General features: G+C 35.3%; 1 protein-coding gene across 1 annotated transcript in view; it reads right to left on the bottom strand.

Annotated features, from left to right (window-relative positions):
• The window catches only part of DNAH8 (dynein axonemal heavy chain 8), a gene marked incomplete at both ends in the record, with an annotated part of 108,284 nt that overhangs the window by 70,995 nt on the left and 11,759 nt on the right, over positions 1 to 25,530 (bottom strand). The window contains 19 exons of the mRNA XM_084202648.1: positions 580 to 717; positions 1,610 to 1,710; positions 2,631 to 2,693; positions 3,237 to 3,350; positions 4,327 to 4,431; positions 6,345 to 6,580; positions 9,541 to 9,667; positions 11,244 to 11,434; positions 13,103 to 13,298; positions 14,740 to 14,800; positions 15,746 to 15,852; positions 16,719 to 16,873; positions 17,910 to 18,039; positions 18,786 to 18,905; positions 21,257 to 21,373; positions 22,173 to 22,253; positions 23,162 to 23,349; positions 24,012 to 24,147; positions 24,855 to 24,974. Of these exons, the coding sequence (XP_084058774.1) occupies positions 580 to 717; positions 1,610 to 1,710; positions 2,631 to 2,693; positions 3,237 to 3,350; positions 4,327 to 4,431; positions 6,345 to 6,580; positions 9,541 to 9,667; positions 11,244 to 11,434; positions 13,103 to 13,298; positions 14,740 to 14,800; positions 15,746 to 15,852; positions 16,719 to 16,873; positions 17,910 to 18,039; positions 18,786 to 18,905; positions 21,257 to 21,373; positions 22,173 to 22,253; positions 23,162 to 23,349; positions 24,012 to 24,147; positions 24,855 to 24,974 (2,486 nt within the window). The remainder of the gene's footprint in view (positions 1 to 579; positions 718 to 1,609; positions 1,711 to 2,630; positions 2,694 to 3,236; positions 3,351 to 4,326; positions 4,432 to 6,344; positions 6,581 to 9,540; positions 9,668 to 11,243; positions 11,435 to 13,102; positions 13,299 to 14,739; positions 14,801 to 15,745; positions 15,853 to 16,718; positions 16,874 to 17,909; positions 18,040 to 18,785; positions 18,906 to 21,256; positions 21,374 to 22,172; positions 22,254 to 23,161; positions 23,350 to 24,011; positions 24,148 to 24,854; positions 24,975 to 25,530) is intronic.

Raw genomic sequence — 25,530 nt, 5'->3', positions numbered from 1 at the left:
ATTAGGAAAAACAATAAATCCTTGGCTTTGCATCCTTTATCACTTATTTCTCTACCTCCCACTGACATGATTTCATATGCCCAGTAATCAGGAGCAATACAGCAGCATGTGTGTGGCTTAGAGCTGCATCAGTGCTGGGTGGCTGTCAGTATGGTCATGTCGGTCAACTCCCCGCCGGATGTCAAACTGGGTGTTTAACACCTGCCTGCTTTTCTCTGAGGGTGAAAGAATTTTGTGCCTATTATTATTGGATGTAAAGCTTAGAATCAATGGGCTAATCATCCCCGCTGAAGAACTTAGCTTTTACCAATAAGTTTCAGTCCTCCTAACCTTCCGTCTGGTTTAGCTAAGGAGACCGGCACTTGAACTGATCGTATGCCCTTCAGTTATCAAAGCTGAATCACAGGTAAGAGGCTGCTTAACTACAAGTATGGTGTTAATTCATTCCTTCTTGAATAATCTTATTGTTTACAATAAACCTTATTCGTGGAGGTTTTGATAAATAGATAAATGGCTTTGTTGAACTCGCCTAAATCTTAATGCACTTAACATCTGTTACTATTATTACATTAAACATACCTGGCTTGATAATCCGTAAGTTCATTAGTGATTTTTTCAATATCTATCTCGGTCCAAAGTATGTCATAGTAACCATCAATAGTGCTTATTACAGTATCATATAATCCATACAATTTCTGAAGCAAGCCTAACTCCTTCCTGGAAAAAAAGAAGCAATTATGCCAAAAATTTCAATCAGCTCTCTGGATACCTCACAGTATTTAAATACATGATAAATGAAATAATAATACAAAAATAGGAGCAGACAATTAGAGTATGTTTTTTTTTTAATGTAGAAAAGAATATTTCATCAAAAAATATCCACAAAAAAGGGCAGATGGTTGGTGATAAGGACCTAACATCCACACTAAACATACTTGGAGGAAGTTTTGCTTTTGCCTAGTTCTCAAAACCCCCATTAGTCCAAAAGAAACCTAGGTTATATGCCCTGAGCTGGCTCTGCAGTGCAAAGCAGAGCATGGCAGGTGGAACAAACTGTCAATTTACTTAGGTGCACTCTGAATCTGAACTAAAACTCTGATCTAAAACCAGGCAGAAACAGTGAGATCCTCCTCTGGGGTGAATCATCATCAAACTATTGAAATGGCTGGAGCAAAAACTTTAGAATCTGATCATCATTCATACAGCTGCTCAAAAAATTCAGACTTTCATAAAAGCTACAGTTAAATTCTTCTTATATCATGATGGAATGATCTTTCCTTACATTTCTTCTTCACTTTCTACCATATCTTAAGATATAAATATATTTATGTCTAGAACAGGGCATATTGCTGTTTTATATAGTATTTATACAGAGTAAAATCATCTGGTATCATTCTATTGCAATAATAAATAATTTTTTCAAAATTAACAAATTCAACATTAGCAAATCAGAATTATCAAATTCATTACCACTTTTGAAATTTTACTTATTTATTTATTCAAGGCAATGAAAAACTTGCATATTGTAATATATCTGCCTTTGGTGTAAGCCTAAGACTTTCTAACATACTTAAAACCATACTTAAGGCAAGGATATTTCCACAGTTACCTGACTCTGTGTAAAATGTCATAGTCTGTGACAGGCAATCCAAACAACCGTTCACCAGACGAGTACGTGATATACTTTCTCCACAGCTCATCAAAGTTAGCCTGATTAAGTTGTGTTTCATACAGACCAAATGAAAATACAAGTTTTTTAGTTTTAACTTAAAATTGTCTAAAATAAAATCATTAAACTGTTTCAAACTTTTATTAAGTCTATTAGAAGTATATCTGAAAATATTTTTGATCTAAACAAATATATTCCATACATAGAAAAACACCAGAGTGCCAGATAACACAATTACTTTCAATGTCTAGCTGCTGTCCAAAAGAATATGATCACCATAGAAAGATGGAAAGAAGAATGATTTTCACAACTAGTATCCAAAAGTACAGAGCATTCTCTTGGCAAAATATGAAACACAGCAAATTTAACCAGAGTCATTCAATTTTCAGTACATAATAGATGCATTAGAAGTGTTAAGCACTTTCTGTTAGTCACTCAGTTCTTTTCACAAACTAAGAATTTACTTTATACAATCTATACAATATTTTAGATTGACAAAAGTAGTATTCAAGTTACTATAACTTTCAGAAAAAAGAAGAAGGATTAAAACTAGAGAAAATACTGCTCCTGGACCTATGAATTAAGGTTCATAACAAATAAGTAACAAGTTGAAAGACAACTAATGAAAAATGTGATCTTTAAAAGATTACAAAATTGGCTCATGACTGCTTTGTAACCTGGCTTATTTTCAGCCATTTGCAAGGTGCCATAATTGACTCTTCCCTATTTTTCTGCTTTTATTACTTCAAATTGATAGTTTCTCCTCACAAAATATGAAGAGTGAAGAAAGGTTACAGATCAATCAATCAATGCTTCCATATTAAGGAAAACACTGTGTGAGAAGAACTATAGATAACATAATATTATAAGGAACATCCAAATTATAATTTGGTAGAATTGTTATGATAAGCAAGAGCAGATTTAACTAATTAGTTGCAAATTCAGCAGTTTACTTTCTTACCTGAAAGAGCTGCAGCCTCTTACTGGCTTCCTGAGGTGGAATGCCGGTAACCATAGGCCCTTCCTATAAAATAAGCAATTAACAAAAATGGAATATTAATTCTCAAAGTGCCTGGAGGCCACTCTATATTTACAGACCATTACAGAATACATATTTTTATTATTCAAACTCCAATCAAGTCATGTAGCTTGGCAATTCAATACTTACAGTAGTAAATCTAAGAAGATGTAACTTCTATGGAATTGAAAATTCCTTACCTTAATTAAACTTAATAAGACTAGACTCTAACTTTTCATACTTCCTTATTTGTGAAAATAACAAAACCAGGACAGTGGTCCTTTTTAATGCTGATGTGTGTGCAAAGATGCCACAACATGTATTACAGTTCCTAAATTAATTTGTAATTAATAATCACACTTTCATTACATGTTGCATCAGCAGTGTTTCTTTTCTTTCTTTATAGAGTTGTGTGTATTTCTTCATACTGAAAAGTTTGACCTACAGTGATGACTGCTTAGCAACCATGACATCCAACATCAGTAGCTGAGCAGAATAAAATTCTGGCACCCAAATCCTGCAAACCAAAAGAGTACTAAATTCATTTACCGTTTCATAAGCTGTTTCAAACTGTGCCACATCCTCCTGAAAAACTTCAACTGCTTCTAGCAGCTCTTTCTTAAACTTGGGCTGAACTACAACCAACTCATCTTGAACTACAATCTGACATGGAAAAGATTAAAATAGAAGTTATTTCTGTAAGAACCAGTAACAGATATTTGAATTAGATAAAAATCAAAATTATGAATAAAACATCTCAAATTTTTGAAAAAAAATTGATTATTTGAAGCTAAATAAATTTCCCCCCCTTTATGGTGCTATATTCAATTTTTGAGGAAAGTTGAGGGATAAACCAAACCACCCCAACCAAAAACCATAACAAAATCTTGCCTTGGACTTTAAAGGAATGTGTTTCATCACAAGGGGGTGGTGGAACAAGATCCTATTATCTTTCTTTCCTCCTTCAAAAAAACCTCAAACCCCAAGTTAACAGAATCAAGTTCCTCATACAGGGCTCAGCCTTCTCTTTAACAAATTTTTTTTTTCTTTGATTAAAATTTTGAGATAAATAACCAAGAGCTGTACAAAAATGTAAAATGTACTCTTGAGTCCTTTCCTGAGTGATTAATCTGTGGAAGAGGATGTAACCTACAATTCAACAAAATACCTACATATTTCCATCTAAGTACCTTCATTACCTGAAATACTCAATAAAAAAGAATTTTTGAGGGATATAAGACTGTTCTAATTCATAAAGGGGAATGTTCAGTCACCGCTTAAGGGTAAGGACACTAGCACACTATGCACTTCTTAGAAAAATGAAACTTAAGGGCAATAAACTCCCTGATCAGACAAAAATGACACAAAAACTGGAAATGAAGGAGAGCAGACACAGCATTTTCTTGCAGGTTTTATACATATATCTAAAAGTTACAAAAATATTTAAATATCGAAGTTATCTATAAAAATTAAATTAGAAAATGAACCTACTAATAGTAGACTAAGACACTACTGCACAACTGATCTCAAGAGTGAGAAGTTAGAGAAGATGGACAATTAGTCTCACACTCTCATGTATGATCTGAAGAAATTCACATGTTTTCCACAAATGGAAAATAACACAATTTTATGTACTTACAGCTTGAGCTTTTATTTTATTATAACCATATCTCATTGTATCAACACCATCTGATTCCTCTTTTGTAATTTCCACTTCATATGCATGTAAAATGGCATAGGCTTCCTAGATGAAAAAAACCGAACAATAACTTAGGAATATATTATAAGTTCATTTGAGGAAACATAGATCAAATTTGTGAAAAACATTTCAAAGAAAATCTGTTTTGGTGGGTTTTTTTTCTAATAAGGATGAGAAATGAAGAACTAGGGAACAACAGCAAAAACTAGTTTTTCAAAGATGTCTTGGATGAAATACTAGGAAAACATACAAACACCATAGATTTAATATCAGAAAATATAAAATTTTATCATGTCAGTGGTATTTTATTCCACATATCTACAATCCACCTGAATGCAGATTTTGATGAATTTTCCCTAACTCTGAATAAATGTGCACGTTAAGTTACACATCTATAAATATTTTGCCATATCATCTATAACACCTTTTTTGCTAAGTGTGCCAAACTGTCAAATATATGGATACGTATCTATAATGGAATGAACCTTTCTTATTGTTTGTTCTCATCTGCAATTTATTTGCTTACCTTCTGCTTTATGATCCTCCTCCTACACAAACTGCATTATTTAAAAATAACTTCATTTTCATATTTTACTCATTTGCCAGACTCACTCCAGTATGTCCATGTCTGTCTTGTAATGGGAAGCCCAGCACTGGACACAGCACTCCAGATAAATCTCATATCCCAGAGCAGAGGGAATTCTATTCCTCAAGCTGTTGGCAACACAGCTTGTAAAAGGCCCAGGAGACTCTTAAACCCCTTTGTTGCAGGGGCACTTTTCCAGCTTATGTTCACTTTGGAGTATTTTCAAAACAGAATTTAGTTCTTTTACTGCAAAGCTGATTTTTACCCAGTTTACACTGGTGTCCAGCGTTATTCATCTCCTCAAGTAAAAGGATTTAAGGGTGACTTGTTAACATGACTAACCCTACTGACATTGACAGAACTCATTATATTAATCTAGGAAGGAAATAAATGCTCACGAGATAGGTGAAATATAAGTCGTTTGGGAAAGATCATTATCTTAGACATTCATCCTAAAGTGGCAGAAACATGATGATGATGATGATAATGATAAGCAACAAAATGTTAATACTTCATTTTCATTAACACCTTTTATTTATTTACAAAGTTTGCTTTGTTTCCAACACATGTAAAACCTAGCAAGTAGACAGTGCTGAACTCAGTTCCTCTTGCTTGCTTTATTTAACAGCTATGAGTATGATTATCATATCCTGAAGACAGATTAATAACCTTTAGTAGATGTGAATATCACTTTAAATGTCTACATGTTCAGGTTCTTCTATTTGATGTAAGGCTAAGACTTGCTTACATACTTGATACACACTTAAGAAGGCAGCTGTATTTCCACAGTTTACCTCTACATCATTTAATTAATTAATTTGTTCTATTAGCTGACTATTTCAGACAGTGATAGTAAATACCAAGTACTTAAAATGAGCTTGTTTTAGCTTCTTTCAGCTTTTTTCTTATAGAAAAAACTAAAAGAATGTTGCCAGTTTTTGACAGCATACAATGATGTGTGGTTTCATGAATATTCTCTGGCTATATTTCAAGGAGTTAGATGATCAAGATGTTTGTTTACACACACAGGAAAAGTAAGAGGATTAAGGCTAATGAAAAGCAAATTGGAGCATAGTCCTCCCTTGTCTTGTGTTCTCATCTTCTAATTTCTGCATGTTGTCTCCTAGATTGTTTCTATATTATAATTTGAGAAAGAATTTTTTTCTGTTTTGTATCAATACAGAATCTATCAAATTATCCGATTCATAATTTATGATGTAAAAAAACCAAAAATAATATTTTGTTTCCCATCTTCAGCCTAATTCCTTCAAGACAGTGTTCAAAGTTTATCTTATCCTGTGACACTTATTATATATATTATTATTAGTAACAATAACATTTTTCCAATAAAACAAATTAGAAGTCATCTTACTTCGATAGGTCCCATAGAGATGTCTATATATGATCTCTTCTCTTGAATGGCAGATAAAGCTTCCATTGCTAATCTGACATCATCTAAGTCAACCAGAGGTCGAGCCAGTTTGTTTAGGTGATCATTTATGAATGTAATTATGTCTAGCAATTTTGCTTTATATTCCTGATTTAAATAACGACAGAGGACCATCTTCCAGGAATTGGCTTCAATTGATAAAGCTTTTTTCAGTGGTCCTGGTTTTAAAAAACAATAAATAAAAAAAAAAATACTCAATTAATATCCTAATTTTTTTCTTTAAAAAGCCTACACCATCAAATATGGTTCTTTAACAGCAGTTAGAAAACAGCAGACAAACAATTCCATTGCAGCATTTTAAAAGTTTCAAAACAAATTCAACTATAACTAAATATATTTCTGTTGTTTTATTGTATATTATAGTATCTGTAAAACATATTGGTAAGTTTACCTGGCGGAGCACATAGAGAAGATGAATAATGAACAAAATGTCTACTTATTAATGTGGATTTTCAGAGAATAGCTTTGATATACATTAACCAAATGTATTAAGATCAGTGATATTGAAATGCTTTATACCCACTGAGGAAATGGTATCTTGGGATTTCAAAAGTGTGACTTGGAATAGTTCACAGCTAAAACTGTAAGGTGACACATCATGTTATATGCACATAATATATAATCATAAACTAACACTGAAGAGACAGAAGAGTCAAGAATTCAAATATATTTTCAGAAAAAATTAGGATTTTATTAGGCAGCAAAAAAAAGCAAAATATACTAACAGCATAAAACACTTCTGCTCATAAAACAAATTTTGCAGCAGATATAGATGCTCCTTTAATAGTGTGCCTATTAACATTAAAGAGACGATTCGTGAAGCCCAGGGATATTTCAAGAAAATTACCACACCCTTCCAGAAGTTAAAATCTGTAAATCACAATAAATCAGTTCCCAAACCTAAACTGAGTCCAAGAAACTACCCACTGTCCCAGATCATAAAGGGCATTTAACACCTTTGTTCTGTAACCTAGAGGACTTGGGTGCCTTTAGTGCAGTGGTCACACATGACCATCAACAAAAACAATATTCTTTTGGAAACACTCTTTCTTTCTACTCTTGGTCACACAATAAAAGATAGAGTTTTCCAGAGTGGTCTCATTAAAAAGAAACTGCATCCAGAAACTGGATGAGGATGTGCAGTCAGCAGTCTGACATTTTTGCTTGTTCACTGAAAGAAATAGGGTTAACACACCACCAAGATCCTGAAATGAACTCCAGTCTTCAAAGCAGGCATCTTCTGCTTCTCAGACATGCAAGAAAGACAAATTTTACAGATTATTTCTCAATCTAATCAAACTAATCTGTCATAAGAAGAGAGTAGCTCATTAGAAATGCAGCCACACTGATATTTGCAGCAGGACGCATTTTCTACTTGTCACGAGGCACCAACCAGATAGTTGGTCAAGAGAAGATGTGTTAGCCTTGTAATAACCTGTGAGCTGAAAGGGATAAGTGCCATTGGAATCCTTATCACAATCAGCAATGGCACAAATGCCATTGGATGAACAGCTTATTTCAGAATGTAATGTTCTGAGAGCTAGAGATACTAAACATGGGAATGACTAAGTAGCCATGTCTCCTCCTGAAACAAAGACTGAAAGGGAACAACACATCAATGCTGTTAAGTGCTAGTCTTTCACCAGTACCAAAGAAGGTGCTTTATGCTTCCAATGCTTTTCATAACCATTGGCTGATGTGATGCCAGACAGGAGTACCAAGGATGATCAAATCAGCGTCAATACACATTCATTAAGTCTTTGGAGAGTCTCCATAACAACTTCATATTCATGACAAATCTTAGCGCCCACATTTACAAGCGGAGAAGGCAAGGGGAATGCTGGATTTTTAATCACAGATTTCTTAGAAGGATCTGAGTGAGCCTGGATGACAGTGAGATCCCTTCAGTGATTTCTATTCATATTGAAATATGTCTAGATATATTTCAATATATATATATTCATATTTACAAGAATAAACCTGTCTTTTATAGCATCCTTCTGGACAAAGCACACAGCTGGATAAACACATCATGTGAGGGTGAGCAGCTGGCTCATGGGCTGGACACAAAGGGTTGTAGTGAATGAGGTGACCTCAAACCGGGGCCCTGGCAATAGTGGGGTTCCACAAGGCTACATTTTAGAGCTTAGGCTTTTCAACATCCTTCATAACTGCCTTGGACATAGAACTGGAAGGAATACTAAGGAAATTCACAGACTAGGTGGAGCTGTTGACTCACTTGAAGTCAGAGAGGCCCTGCAGAGAGACCTCGACAAACCAGAGGGCTGGGCAATCACCAGCCAAGTGTAGTTCAACAAGGGAAAGTGCCGGGTTCTGCACCTGGAATGGGCCAACCCTGGATGTAGGGACAGACTGGGGAATGAGATGCTGGAAAGCAGCGGCACAGAAAGGAACCTGGGGCTTCTGGTTGACAGCAAGCTGAAGATGAGTCAGCAGTGCCCTGGCAGCCAGGAGGGCTGAGCATGTCCTGGGAGCATCAGGCACAGCCAGGCAAGGGAGGGCATCATCCTGCTCTGCTCTGCACTGGGGCAGCCTCACCTTCAATACTGTATGCAGTTTTGGATGCCACAATATAAGAAAGAAATTAAGCAATTAGAGAATTTCCAAAGGAGGGCAACCAAGACGATGAAGGGCCTTGAGGGGAAGCCATATGAGGAGCAGCTGAGGGCACTTGGTCTGTTCAGCCTAGAGAAGAGGAGACTGAGGGGAGATCCCATTGCAGTTACACCTTCCTTGTGAGGGGAAGAGGAGGGGCAGGCACTGATCTCTGTGGTGACCAGCGACAGGACCTGAGGGAATGGCCTGAAGTTGTGTCAGGGGAGGTTTATGTTGGATATTAGATAATGTTCTTCACCCAGAGGGTGGTTGGGCTGGAACTGGCACCTCAGGGCAGTGGTCACAGCACCACCCTGACAGAGCTCAAGAAGCATTTGGACAATGCTCTTGGGCATGAGGTGTCACTCTTGGGGATGGTGCCGGGTCAGGAGTTGGACTTTGATGATCCTTGTGGGTCCCTTTCAACTATGCATCTTCTGTGATTGTGTGACTATATTACTCATTATCTTACTGTACATACTATGATAAGAAAATGTCATACCTGTGTTCAACTCAATCGGACCAAGAAGCATAAAGGGTTTAAAATTTTTCATCTCTTGCTCAAACGTATCGTAGTGAACTATTTCTTCTTTAATTTCAGACAGGGTGGGACCAGTAGCAAAAAATTCCTGTGTGTAGTTTAAAATGTCAATCAACAAATGTCCTTTTCCATAATTTTGGTAAAACGTGCTGTAACTGTAATTCAGTAATTACTGAAAACGTATACCATTATTATACTTGGTTTTAGCCTCTGTAGCCTTGCTAGCATCGTAAAATGAATGTTTATAAATTTCTCTGTCACTAACACTCAACCTGGTTGGGAAATTCCAACCAAATTCAACAGAGAAACAGATAACCAAGACATATTAAGGACCTACTTGTTTTGTGAAAACAGGTGATGAAACAGAGGTCAAATACATGCCCACACTTACAGAAAGACTACCTCATAAGCTAAATTATCTGAGAAACAATCACAATAAAACACATTTTCTAAGTAGCTCCCTGAGCAGAACTCAAAGGTAGAAACATTTTGTCATTCTGAAAAGCTGCAACTCAGCAATGTTACTTAAGACCTGTATTGATTATGCTTACACTGTATGGGCAAAGCTTTATCCCACTTCTACTCTTCTTTCCAAGAGTACCCAGACAGGCAGTGGAAGGGTTAGCATAGTGGAAAAGGAAGAATGTAGAAATTAAACATGTGTGTATAAAACTTAACTGCCTTATTATCGAAGGTTTCACTGTAGCAGTAGCCTATTCCTCAGTAGTAACTAGATCAAGCTAGCAACATTAATTACTTTAGACTTAAAATTTTAATTAGACTAAAAGGAAATTTTCAGCCCTGCTTATGAATTGGTGGGGTTTTAACCCACATAAACTCATCTTGAATTCTACCATTTCATGGTCACTGCAGCATAAAACTGCCCTTGAACTTCATCTTCCCCACCCCCAGCTCCTCCTTGTTGGTGAGAACCAGGTAGAGTACGGCACCTCTTCCCATTGGCTCTTCCATTACTTGGTCAAAGAAGTATCATCAACACATGACTGGAACCCAGGAACCTCCTGGATTGCTTATGCCCTGCCCTGCTGTTCCTCCAGCAGATACCAGAGTGGTTGAAGTTCCCCATGAGGATCAGGGCTTGTGAGTGCGAGGCTGCTCCTGTCTGCCTACAGAAAGTCTCATCTGCTTGCACCTCCTGGTCAGGCAGCCTGTAGCAGATCCCCTCTATAATGTCACCTGTCCCTGCCCTCCTTTTCCTCCTGACCTGGTCTTCCCTGCCTAGCCTCCCTAAAGAGCCTGTGCTTCTCCATTCCAGCACTCCCCTCATAGGTGCCATCCCACCATATCCCTGCGACACCAGTAGCCTTGCAGGTATGTGGATTTCTCTAACTCCTCTTGTTAATACCCTGTGCTACCTGTGTTTGCATAGAGACATGCTTCATATCAAACTGGGCTGGGTTTTTTGTGGCCAAAAATCCAGACTTACACAAACAAAATAAAGCAATTACCAGGTTCTCAGTATCTAGAATGGCACAGAATCAGTATTAGCAGATACAGTACCATTCCTACAGAAAGATAGAAGAATTTCAGCTGTAAATGTGTTTTCTACACCTTTTTTTTCCTTGATTTTTCACAATGTTTTCTGATTTCAAAAGATAGGATTAATGAAGAATAGTCCTGTAAATGATAATCATTAAACTGACCTGAAATATGGTATCTTTATCTTCTGTCCACAACACCTTATATTTATCAAACTCTTGCAGAACTTCACTAACTCTGTCTTTTAGAGAACTCCCAGCAGAAGAGAGAGTCACAATTATTTTAGTAATAGCTTCATTTTCCGCAACACCCGAGTAAAAATTTTTTATCTTTCTGGCAAGCTCCTCACCTCCTTCTGTAAAATAAAATTGTATATAAATCAATGAATTGCTGACAGTCTGATTAGAATTCTCTTCTAAACCTATGCATACCAAATTGAGAAATGATGCTCTTCAGAAAGGTTGAGTATCCTTCTTCAAAGATCTGTCACACTGCTTAATGTGAAGTACCAGCTGCTAGCTCATGCCAGGGACTATACAGCTAGAGCAAATATTCAGTCTAAAATGAAGGTTTTCACATGGAAAGAAAACAGTCTCCTTCATTCACAAATTTTATTTTCTCAATGAATGAAACTAATGAATGAAATTAATGAATAAAATGAATGAATGAATGAATGAATGAAATGAGATTTCATTCAATTTCATTTTAATGTAATTGTGAGCAGAACATCAAAGGCCTCATAAATATTCCACATTATTTAATAATTTAAAAAAATGTTTAAAATTAAAGTTTTAATGTATATACTGCTTAAAGCAGTGTAAACTTCTTGAACTCTTTGATTAATTGCTGAGAAAATCAGGGTCAATATAGAAACTGATATTCTTCAGATCTGATGAGCTGCTTCTGTCGTAACAATCCCTGAGCATTTTGAAGCAGATTTCAGAGAAGAAAAATCCACCCTTCCCACAGCATATACTGTTTAATGAGGGGAAATGGAGGCAGCTCCAAGTTCTCTTTTACTCTGAAGGCCTTTTTGGGGGCCTGCTTACTGGAAACAGTCTCAGATTCATCCATCCTTATGAGTTTACTCCATAATCTCGTTGCTACAATATTAACATCTGCCTCCAGGTGTAGCTGGTGTCTAGTTAAAGGTGATGAAAATGGTCATTTGCTGATGCTGTATTTTGACACAGCAGAGGAAAAGGCTCTGAGCGTCTGACAAGGATTGGCTCCTACCACCCTGCTTGAAGCCCATTAAAAGAGGTGACAATCATACAAGACATGTCAGTAGAAGAATAAAGCAACAGCTCTGGACTGTCAGAAAGAAAAACTTTCCAAGATTTTTTGAAGGAATGATAGCAAAGATATAACTGGATTGCATATCACTGGGTCAAAGCTAAGAAGAACCAACATGTAAAATGTAAATATGTAAAAACATATTTAGGCTTTTATGGTGGCTTGCAAAATGTATGGAGAGACACCTGGAAATAATATTAAGAAATAAATTATTTTACTAAAATGGATGTAGGTCTGTCTCCAGTCAAATATTTTTCATTCACATGAAAAAACATTTGAGGTGTTTTTAATCCAATCTAGGAATACATCCAGCAATTAAAATCTTTCCAGAAATCTGTCTCTTGCTGTATCTCAGTATTTTAATGAGATTTAGTATAAAATCATGGTTTATGGTTTCAACTATGGCTACATTCCACAATAAGGAGGTAAAAGATTGATCAACAGCTTACTTTGCTTAAAGTTAAGTAAAATATTCAGAATCTAGGAATTTTTCAAAGTTTTTTGCTTACTGTTTTTTGGAGTTGTAATACTTAATTAGGCCTGAAAAGCTATTTCTGAAAAATACAGCTAATTAAATCAAAATAAACCCCCCAAAATTAATGTAAAATAATCCCCAGTAGGCTTCTCTGAAGAAAAGTGAGGTTATTCACAAATATTTATATATGGCATAGTTATTAAAGCAAAAAGTAAAATGAAAAGTAAAACAAAACCTAAACAAACCACTTACTTTCTCCTTTTTTGCTTTTTTTTCCTTGTGATCCAAAGCCTGCAGAAGCTGCTTGCTGTGTAGCTGCTTCTGCTTTTAAAATAGATTTTTGCAAATGCCTCTGTCCCCACTGAGCAACTCCTCGATTTACTTCCAGTGTTAATTGAATCATGCGATTGATGGCATGCTGTATATCATCTAAGCTGGGAACTATTACCTATTTAAAACAGTTGAAAAATTGGTGAAATAAATGCAACTAATTGTCATTTTTGAGACCTCAGTTTTACTCCACCCATAGTGAATCGCAGAGTTTATCCCAGAAGAGAAGCAGGAAAATACAACTTTAGCAGGTTGTCTGGCTCAGAATGAGATGAAACATACTGTGGTGACCTACCATCTAATTAGGCACTCATACTGTGGGTGAAAAGACAACCAAGTATAGAAGCAGATAGATATATTGGCTTTTTTTACAGCTATTAAAAAAAACCTACAACATTTCAAGTATTATTTTTATAATTACTTTTATATAATGTGTGGGAATACATTACAAACCTTGTTTTTTACACTCTAGAATAACAAAGCATTAGAAATTGCATGCTATCATGCAACCACCACTTCCCACCCTTCTCAGGCCTTATGTATAATCAGCCATATACATAAAAGCAAGGCTCTTGATAACTCTCATTAGAGTTTAGCATTAGCAAAGAGGCATTTTTCCCAGAATTACTTTATTACTGCCCTGGATCAGCCAAGCATTTGAGGACTGGAAAGAGAAATGTACTTCCTTTGCAGTGTGTAGAACTTGGTGCTTTATGTTCTACAAATATCAACAAGGTACGCCTTCCACACTTTGACAGAAATTGCACATCATGTGTACACACACACAACATGAATGTATAACAGAATGGCTACAGGAACACCAATTCAATGCCAAAGGAATATCACCTAAGAGCAGAACCTTTTTTCATTGTAATTTCAATATAAATCCATCAAACTTTATAAAGCATTTGAGATATTTTGTAACCTTCTCTCATAAAATAAAAAATGAATATTGCTGACACATAGTTATCTTATCTACAAAAGGAAAGCAAACTAGTGCTTTACTTCTTTGCAACTGAGCTGCCTTTTTTTCCCTGTACACAGAAATCCACAACTCCTTTTTCTGGTTTTGAATCTTGTATTTTTGTTCAGTGTTCCTCAATCTGGTCATCTAACTTCCCATATAGGTGACTAAAGCCAAACTGAGCAAAGATAATGTTCATTATTGAAATTCAACAAAAGGATTTAGATTACACAAGTAAGAGTTTAAGAACAAGAACAAGAGTAAGATGTAGAACCTATTCCAGTAATACAACTACTACACAAGGACAACTGTAATCATTCTGCAAAGAACATGGATGAATGGATTGCAATGTAATTGCTAAATCACAGAGGGTTAAAAAGCAAGGTTCTGCAAGCACTACTGAGACAGAGGCCAGAGCATTGGGACTGCAAGCACATTTCATCAGTGCTCTCAGCACACTGAAAGATATGAGCAACTGCTCTCCTTTGGAGAGATGCAGGTTCAGTGGAAGTGTGCCCACACCCTGCACTTGGGCAAATGCAGAGATAACTCTAAGACAATGTATCTTACTTTACCTATATAAAATAAAACTTACCAGATTGGGAATATCAAGGTGTACTTCTGCTTTTAGAAAAGGAGTGACATTCTCAGATTTGCTGTAAAATGATTTTGACACATATCATAAACACTTTACCACAAAATCTCCTCAGTTTATCTGAGAAATATAATTTTGAGCTACATTTTCTGACCAAAGCGACATGGAGAATTTTCAAATGAAATTATGTACTATTTCCAAAACTTACAGAAGTTTCTTGTTTAAAGGATAAAAAAAATAGCTAGAGCTCCACCATTCTACCAAAGGCTAACTTGGATCCAGCCATTGCTTTCACAATCTTTTATACAGAGTATTTTCCAATTCTGGATTTTAAACTCTCAGGTTCAGAATTATGGAACTCTGCCACGGGTTTGAATAGGGCATAAGAAGGTCTCACTGATCATTAAATGCAACAACCGATCAAGAGCAAAAGTTGTCCTATTACATTTTAGGTAAGTCTTCAACAGAATGGAAAAAAAGTTTCAAAGATGACAAGCTAGTGCAAAATTATAAAAACATGATGTTAACCTACTCGAAACTGAAATTAAAACCAAAAAACATGGAGCAAAGTAAAATTTTAAATGCTGTGGTATGATATATTAACCAAATAAGAGAGGATTCAACAATATGATACAGTAAAGAAATATGAAGGAAACAAACAAAAAAATTCCCATTGACTTTGATAAGGATTTCAATACATTTTTTATGAAAAATGTCCTTAGGAAAAAAAAACAATTCAGACTTTAACAAACATTAATGACAAAACATCATAATCTTCACTTGCTTGAACTAAATTCTCTTAATAGAATTCTAAGCAGGCTTTTCAAAGTACATTATATTATACTGAAAACAATTCTGTCTCTGAACTGTATGCCTGTTCAAACAGAGAAGAATCTATAGAAATCACCCTGAATATAGGAGAGTGATTTTGTATGGATCTTGCCATTATTATAAAGAATTCATAAAGAGTGCATACTATTGAGGGAATCCTTCATTTGCAACTTACATTGGAACACTCATTCTTCTTTTAATACGATCCAAAGACAGTCGGGTTGATTTCTGGAGACTGACTAGCAGCCGGCGACTGAAATAGGCAAGCAAGTCTTTACAGTTCTGTAATAAATAAAGCATACATTATTTAGCACCATGTTCACATAGGAACCTGAAAATTATTGCAAAAACATCACAAGTCAATAGATTTTGTCAGAAGGAATTTATGCTGTAAGCTACATGAAAGACACAAAGTGAGAAGTTGGGGGGTTGTAAGTAAATAAGTAAAAGCTGCATGGAAAAGAGAATACAGTATGTGAAGAAACAACTTGTCTTATGCAGATACAGAATACTGAAATCTGTTTGAAATATGCTCCTTCAGAAAAGCTCTCTATATCAAAAATAGAACAAATAGAAAACCAAGCCACAAAACTAAACCATGAATTATTCAAGAATATTGGTGCACATGTACCCATTTTTGAACAAGAGACAAATACAGTAAAATGTAACTGGATCAAGAATATGAAAATACGGCAACATGAAATTATCACTATTTTAAAAAATCTCAACATTGTAGCATTATTGTATTTGTACTTCCAAGTTTGAGAGTTCTTGTTCTTTACTTCTACTTTCCTTCTCTGCTGAACATGAAGAAACTGCATTCTTCATGGGAAAAATACAAAGATAATCATTACTAATGAAGTTGGAACAGAATGATAGAAAGGATGAAAGATCCTGTCTACCCAAAAAGGAAAGTCTGTGTTTTGGCTTAGGCACATTATTTTCTCCAATTTTTACATTTACCACTAGTGTCAAGAATTTGTTTAATAAAGGTGATAATTGGAATAACATGCAATATACTTGTGAAAACTAAAATCCATCTCAAATGCACATTTTAGGTACTTCATCATTTGTACATTTGATACTCTCCATGTGATGTCCTTCTGTAACATAGACATGCAGCTACCAAAACTCAAGATCCTGTTTACCAATCCAATTGACCTAAAAATAATTTCCTTATTTTCAAAAAACACCTTTTTAAACTCTTCTTCTTTGTTACTGCTCTTGCTATCTTCACTTTGAGATCCTTCAGTTCTTTCTTTCTCCTTTTCTTTACCTTCAAATGCTATACGTTTTTCTTTTCCTGTAAATTAAAAAAAAAGAAAGTTGTTATTATATAAATATTCTCCTTTAAAGCATGCTGTCCCCTCATTAGAGGCAAAACAATATTGACTTTTATTTAGTAATACCTGGATCACCAAAATTTGGTTTTATTTCATGACACTTTTTCCCACCAGGATATGGTTAAAGTCCAGCTGATAAGCCTTAGCTTAGCAAACACTGCACTAGCAATCTGTTACTAAAGTTGGATAGGCAGACATTAATACGTCCGTGAAAATGACCCAAAAAATCAAAATAAGCATAAACAATTTAACAAAGGACAGAGAAGTATTTTTGTGTCATCTTTTTCTGCTTGCATCCTACTGAACCACCTGCAGCATTGACCCTGCCTATGCCTCTACAGCTGGAGAAACCTGAACTCAGAAGGAAAAAATCCCATGAAAGAAAAGAGGTCCATTACTGATTAAGCCTCAAAATAAAATTTAACTTAAAACATTTTTTCCCTCCAAACATAAACTATTTCTCTTGTAACAATATGGGATCTTCTAAAATCTTTGTAAGACACCCCAAAGAAGTGGGAACCAGTCACTCAAGTGCCAGCCTTTGACTACACTAATTTAAACTGACCAGCCAAAGAAGCACGTAACTCTACTGCTGCAGGAAAGTTAAAAACAGAGGGACAGTACCAAATAGCTGACAGAGCTGAGAAGAGAGAAACACTGGATTTCATTTACAGATGGCGAGATGTGACATGGGAGAGTTATGACGAGAGACTGACAGAAATGGAACTTGAATGTTCTTCCTCTAGAGCAAATACTTTGCTCATCTAAACAGAAGGACAGCTTGTAACTCTAGAAACCCCACCACAATTGAGTTATCTCCGTACTTCATGAGCTAGTGGTTTGGTTTAAGAGTGGTTAAAGAAAGCAGAGCTGTTACACAGATGAAATTGTAGTGGGAGGAAAATTTGTTTAGCAAATTAGCTAAAACAGATCAGTTTTGATAAAAACTAGCTAAAGTCCACAGAACTTTTTATTTAAATAAGCAACATTAACTACCTTGTAATTCTGAGGGCTTAAGAGGTGGAAATTCATAATGCTTTTCAAATATCTCTATTAGATCTTGAACAGCATCTTCAATGCGCATGCTTTTGACATTAAATAACTCAGAGCATTCTTTAGTATATTCCTGTTAAATAAAAATATCAATGAATTGTCATAGTTACCACTGATAATCTTATTACTGTTTCTTTTGATGGAGGTTCAAAACATTTCCCTGAATATTGTATTAATCAGACCAAAACAATTTCAATGAAACATATATATTTATTAAAATATACTTGTATATTTATAAAAACTTCTGCTATATTATCACTATATTTTTAATGCCGAAAAAAGCCTAGTTTTTAAAATGCAATGGTACTTCTAGGTACTTTAAAAAATCCTGAATATTTTAGAGAGGTCACACTCTGAATCTGAAATTACCCAAACACTGTTTCAACTGCCCTTAATAATTTTATTTACTTGCACTGATTCGATAATTAATACATTTTTAGCCTATTTTGTACTAAGAAAACTTTCAGATTTTCAAATATACTTGTTGGAAAGTATCTTTTGCCTTCTCCTTAAAAACAATAATTTGGAAAAAATAGGGGGGAAGAAGGGCTATATATCTCTGAGGCCCATCATACACAAGAAATCTCCTCTAAGTACAAAGCACTTAAATAATATTATCTATGACATACTACAGCTTAAGTATCCCAAATAGCAAAGAACCAATATATCTTCATATAAAATATTTTAACCAAAATAATTTAATTACAAACAAAGTTCCGTATTTCCACATAGAGAATTTTTTAGTTTTATTTTCATTTACTAAGCATTTTTTCTAACATGCTCTAAAATTCTAGTTGAAAGATGTAAAGTGGCACACACCTCATTGTCAGCCAACAGATCCTCTATTTTGATAGCACTATCTACTGGTAAGCTAACTAAAGAAGTTCTTGATATTTCGTTTAATATTGTACCAATCCGCACGTCACTTATAACATTTACCTTAAAAGAGAAAACCACATTAATACCATACATTTATCTTTAAAGCATAATGTATTCCATTTTAGAGCACTCTAACAGGTAAAAAATGTATTGCAGAAAAATAAATGCAAGAATGTTACAGAGTAGAAAATTCTCCAAGTGAATAGTAACTAGAGTTATGGTAACTTAAGGGTTATTTACAATTACTAGACTCCCAAAGAATCCTGGCTGGTTTAACTGCAGTTTTAGGCAGACAGGCAGTAACAAAAAGTCAGACTCTGGATCATTCCTGTCATGCAAGGTACACTTCTTCTAGATTAAATAAAACAGAGTAATAGAACAAGCTACATCAATATAATTGGATACTTGTTCATGATCTTACTGACCACAAGTTTAGCAGCAAGGCAAGTGGGGGGTCTACTGTAAATCGCTTATGGGTTAATCTTCACTCCTTCTCCTCTTAGTCAACACAGTTTTTGCTGGGTTTTTAATCCTAAATTGCAGTATTATTAGTATACAGTCAACTACACTGAGTTGTTTTTCACCATGGCGAAAACTTTTTTTTCCTGTTTGACAATAATACCCCATTCACAGAAATCAAGAGTCTAACCAAGGTTAACTTTTTAAAATTGATATAGGAGGAAGAAGTAAAAAAAAAACCACATACAACCTAAATTTACACAAAAACATGGTTATTTTAGATAAACTCAGGCTTACAAAACTGTTCATTTCTGACAAAGACAATCTTTCTCCAGCTTTGGGTTTCAGTGGCAAACAGAGCGTTGCTCATCATTATGATTTTCTGCCATACATAAAAAGAACTAGATACACTGACCAGTGACTAACAATCTCCTACCAAAGGAGACACATTTTACAATATTCATAGAAAAGATAATAGTCACACAGTTTAACCATCAAGCCAGAAGGGCAATCTGACTGTCAAGCTAAAGTCTTGAGAAAAAACCAAGCAATACTGGTCCTCAAACATGTTAAATCATAGAATCATAGTATACCAAGTTGAAAGAAGACTTCAAGGATCATCTGGTCCAACTTTTCTTGGCAAAAGTACAGCCTAGGCAAGACAGCCCAGCACCCTGTCCAGCTGAGTCTTGAAATTGTCTGGTACCACTTTCAGTGGGAGATTATTTCTGTGGCTGACTGTTCTCGCTGCAAAAAATTTTCCTCTTGTGTCAAACTGGTAACTCTCCACAAGCAACTTATACTCATTACCCCCCATCTTTTCCACATAAATCATTGTAAAAAGGGAGTCTCCATCTTCTTTGCAGCCAATCTTCAAATATTACACCATCATGATAAGGTCTCCCCTAAGACTTCTTTACTCAAGGTTGAAAAAAACCATTTCTCTCAAATTTTTGTCATTTGTCAGGCTTCCCAATCCTTTGATCATTTTTGTGGCTCTTCCCTGAACGCTCTCCAAATGTCTTCTGTATAATTAATACAGTTCCAGGTTTGGCCTCACCAGCACCAAGTAGAGGAGGATGGTGATTTGCTATCACTGCTTATTAATGCAATCCAACATCCTGCTGACTTTCTTTGCTGGAGCAGCACACTGTTCATCACACTGAACTTGTTGTCCACAAGGATGCCCAGGTCAAGTAGATCTCAGCCTATGCTGCACTCATGGATGATGTTTGCCCAGGTGCAAGACCTTACATTTGTCCTTGTTGAACTTTGTAAGGCTTTTACTAGTCCACTCCTCATGCCTACTCAGGTCTTCCTGTTGGGTGTCTTTCTACTTTCCCATTTAGCTTGGGGTCATCAGCAAACTTTGTCGGGTACACTTGATCCCATCACACAGTTTACTTATGTAGATATTAAATATCGAATCAAAAAAATTCAGAAATTATGTGATGAATACCAAGAGAGTAAAAAAGCACAGAGCAGCATGCAGAGAACTGTGAGGAAAGAGCATAATCTCCTTCATTATTTTATGGGCTGCACAAAGAGGACACAGTTTCACAACACGCCTGCTATGGATAGAATTAATGCTCCAAAATTCTCCACTCAACAGTTTTTACATGGAAGTATCTTTTATGCAGCTGCAGTCATAGACAAGCATTCAAAGACACGGATTGACTCTGAAAATCAGAGTGAAAGCTGCAGAATCTGAAGACAAGAAATGGAAATAGATTCTATTTTAAGGACAGAAGGAATAATCAAATATATGATGGCAATAATAGGAGAGAATCATTGAGTGTATCCCTACTCCAAGAAAAGGAACCCATTTTAAAAAGCAATAAAATTTGTATGTATGGCACAAAAATAAGTACAGATTATTTTTGAATATTAAATATCCTAGAACTAATTTCTGTAAGGTATTTGTTCCATTTATATAGTGAGCAAATGTTTACCCTTCTCAAAAGCTGTCTATATATATGCAGAATTTGTTCAGCTTCTTGAAAGAAAGTTTCCAGCGTGACAGATGACCAAGTCAACATGGTAAGTCCTTGCCTCAACACAGCTTCCATCTAAGCATAAAGAAATAATTTAATAGATTAAAAAGAATAAAAAAAACCACAAGAGAAAACAATTAAAACAAATTCTATTATTATATTTACTAACATTGCTTATAAAACAGAATGGTGTGCAAGGGAGGTTACAAGTTTCCAATAAAAAAGGTCAAAGAAATTTATGCAATAGAAAGGAAGGGGAGGGTAGTGCATAGTACAGCCTCAGGTTTTTCGTTTCTCACACTTCTGTTCAACTTTGTAGTTATACAAACTTACACAAACTCTGCAACCTTTCGATGTGACTACTTACAACCAAAATGGGGAGGGTTACTTAAAACATTCGCATATGTGCGCTTGTAAATGTCTGGCAAAACAAAATGGCTTGTGGGATAGACATCCTGCATCTCCAATAAAACTGTACTTTTGGTGTAGCATAAAACATCATAGTGTAGCATTCTACACCACTGAAGAGACTCAATTTACAGAGCTAATAATTCCCTCTGAGCAAATTTCCATGTTAAAGCCAGATATTTGTGGAGATAGATAGACCTCAAAAACCATATTTTTTGTTCTACTGGTCTTCTATCTCATAGGCACTAAGATTATTTGACTGTAAAGCACATTATTTGAGATCCAAATTGAGAGTACATTATTTAGGATTTTTACATTATTTAGACATTTTTAGTCTTAAAGGTCTCAGAAAAGTCCATTTAGCTCACAACATGCAGATCCATCTAAATATTACAGAATTATAAATTCATATTAAGGTATTTTAAGACCTTATGAGGTATACTGAAGTGCATGCAGCAATACTAACCTTTTGCATTTTTGGTGTCATCAGATTTACAAACACATTTCGTGTTCCTTTACACAAATCTTCATAAGCTTGGACAACACCCTGTTGATTGTTAGAAAGGGTAGTATCAAACAGAATATTTAAAGCATTTCTTTACTCAAGAAAACAATTTGTCATATAATCAAATCATCTGAAAATAGATATTGAAAGCTGCACAATGCTGCATTTGAAAACAAATGTAGAATTCTACACAGACATTACATTCCTATGAACATCATTTCTGGGATGCAATGCATTTGTATCATGCTGTAGAAGGAGGAATGTAAGCCACCTTTGTGTAACACTTTCTTAAGGCACAAAGCCAGAAAAATAATGAACTTTCTCTAGAACTAAAGACAGCTTGATCTTTAGTGATTGTAACTTGCAATTTAATATTGAGTATCATATCCTTTAGATGCTTAAGTCAGGTATGAACTCAGTTTTAAAATATCCTCTTCTCTTATGCCATATGCACACACACACAGAGAAGTCTTGTATGATGCACAAGATACAGGCTCCCCAAGATACAGGCTCTTGAAATAACACCATAGCAGAGACTACAACAGGTGTAACAAATGTAACTTCTCTTGCAGGTAACCTGCAAAATTCTTCAAAATTCCAAAGTAGACTAACGCCAATATTTCTTCTCAAAAACTCTAAACCCCTGCATTTTACTGATTTTCAGACTGCGAAAACTATTTGTATAGCTTAAATTATTTCATGACCGAAGTATACTTAGTGTGCCATTGGGTGTATGAAGTATATATTCGTATATTTAAGTATCTACCAGCCCACATAGGCCTTAGCAGGGAGATTCAAATGAGATTTTCTATGTTCACCTGTGCATTCTGCAAATTTACCTGAAACTACCTCTTACCCAGCTTTAATCTTTAGCTATAGAAAAAAATCCATGTTTAAACACATTCCCTTTTTCATTTTTTTGAACAGCAATCACGTTTTTTCAAGTTTACCTCTAACTGCAACTTGTTTGACTTCAATTTATCTTCTATTATTGCTAGTTTGACTGCTTGCTCTGGTACTTCCAGACCCAGCTTTAGCATACATTTCGTCTCTCGCACAATCTCTAGAATCTGGGGATCAAAATTAACCAGGAACTTCTCAGTTGTAGGATGACGCACAAATATCGTGGACTGTAAGACTGTAAAGACATTCTAGTATTAGTTTCAAAGACAAATAATTATTTAATTCTATAAGTTATTATGAAATCCATATTTCTAATGTTACAATAGAGTGATTAAGTATGTAGGGTTACTTGTGAAATAGCTTCATGTTGTTTTCAGTTAAAGAAAATACACAACCCACTTCCATCATATTAACTTTCTGCCTTTCTCTTCATATCTCAGCCCAAGTGAAAAAAATCATGAAATTACTTCTCTCAGTACCAAGAAACACAATGCTTGACTATCAAGCATTTCTAGGCATTTAATAATAGTATATTTGTCCTTAGAGGGAATGGGACAATAAAACCTTATGAATTATTATACTGGAAAAAGAAAAACCCAGAAAGAATTCTTAAATAGTACACATAGAGAATTTAAATACCAAAGTTATCTGTGTCTTAAATTTGTGTCACTAATGTTTACAGTCATCTGTCAAACAGTGTACCAAATCTGCAATTCCCTGCATCAAAACCCAACATCAAGGTCAGTAAAGTGATGAGATTGTACTACTGAGTCTGATCATTGGATCATGATTTACTTGCACATGTTAAGAGTAAATGAGGCTTAAAAGTAATCTGATTTATGTTAACTTACCATTCAACAACAATTTAAAGAAGCAAGTACGTATTTATTTACTTACGATATTGTAATTGTGACATTTCCTTCATCCACGCATCATGATAGACTACCTCGAACTCCACCAATACATATGCAAGTTTGTTGTATGATTGAACAACTGCTTTACCTTCTGGACTTGCCAAGATATCTGAATGTTTCTGTTAAAATGCAGTACATTCAAATTAAAACTATGTCCAATACCACCCATACCACTTGTGTTTTTCTCAATTTAACTATCATCCATACATAGTGTAGGTTAATACCATGAATTGTACTGACAGAGTTCTTAAAAACTGTATCAAATATTTATGATTCAAATTTACAGGGCAATAAAGTCAGTAAGAACGTGTAAGGAATAAATACTAAATATTTAACATCAGCAACAGCAATTACTTTAATATGGTGTCATAGATACTGAAATTCACAGTGAAATGGATACTCAGTTCTATTCAAAATTGAATAAGTGAAAATTTATTGTAAAAGTTTCCTTTTTTAATCAGTAATGATATTTATGCCTGATTTCCTTGGAACAGATTTAGATTATCATTATTCACATCTGAGGGAAACAGGAAAGTGAAACCCTCTCTCCCATAGAAGTTAACTTGGCATGAGACCCTAGATGCTTTGTAGGAGAATCACTCAAACATTTCAAGAATTCTTCAAGGTTATTTTCAACTAGTCTGTTCTATTCCAACACTACATCTTGGATCTACAAGGCTTACTGCAGAGCAGTATAAACATACAAAGAAAAATGTTCCTTAGCATATAACAAGTGATGCAATCATAACCAGAAATTTTATGATTACCCTACTGAAGACAGTTCATGGTTACACAAAACACCTAATTTTTCAGCACATCAACTTACATGGAAATAGGTGATTGGTTCATTTATCCTTCTGAATAGCTGTCTCACCCACAGTATCTTTCCTGCAATAGGTGGCATGTTTCGAGCAAGAGGAGGGTCATCTTTCTGGGTTTGGTAAAGCTGTAGCAAGAACAATATCATTAAACAGATGTATTTAAAAATCTATTGGAATGCTAAACTGTTTTCTCTGGTAGCACAATTTCTTCCTTCTCCCAAACAGATTAAATTTGCACGGAGTCACACAACAGCTCATGGAGAGAAAAACTTATTTCTTCCCTGACTTGCTACCCTTCAAAGATGCACACACATCAATGCTGGTACCTCTCCTATCTCCATTATCTCACACTGTTTCTCAGCTGTGCTCACTTATGACAGAGACCTGAGTACACCAAAAGGCATTGTGAACCCTGGGGCAGAGCAGCCAGTACTCAGGATCAAGTCTGACACCTGACTTTGAAGCCATCTGTTGTGAAAGCAAGATGTTTAATTAAGGAAGTGGTGTCAGGAGAACCCGTGTGGGGCCTTTCCTCCTTTGCTTGGAACTGGCCTCAGGAGAGGCCCAAGCTAAATAGTTAACTGAGAGCTTTTTCCTGAATAGAAACATCAACATTCTTCTTCAGACACACATATCTGACTATTCGATATTTCAGGATTTGAACTTGATTATTCTTGAGGG

Source organism: Fringilla coelebs, assembly GCF_963513975.1.
Source record: "Fringilla coelebs genome assembly, chromosome: 3".
Taxonomy (NCBI): domain Eukaryota; kingdom Metazoa; phylum Chordata; class Aves; order Passeriformes; family Fringillidae; genus Fringilla; species Fringilla coelebs.
This window is presented reverse-complemented; position numbering and strand designations above follow the sequence as displayed.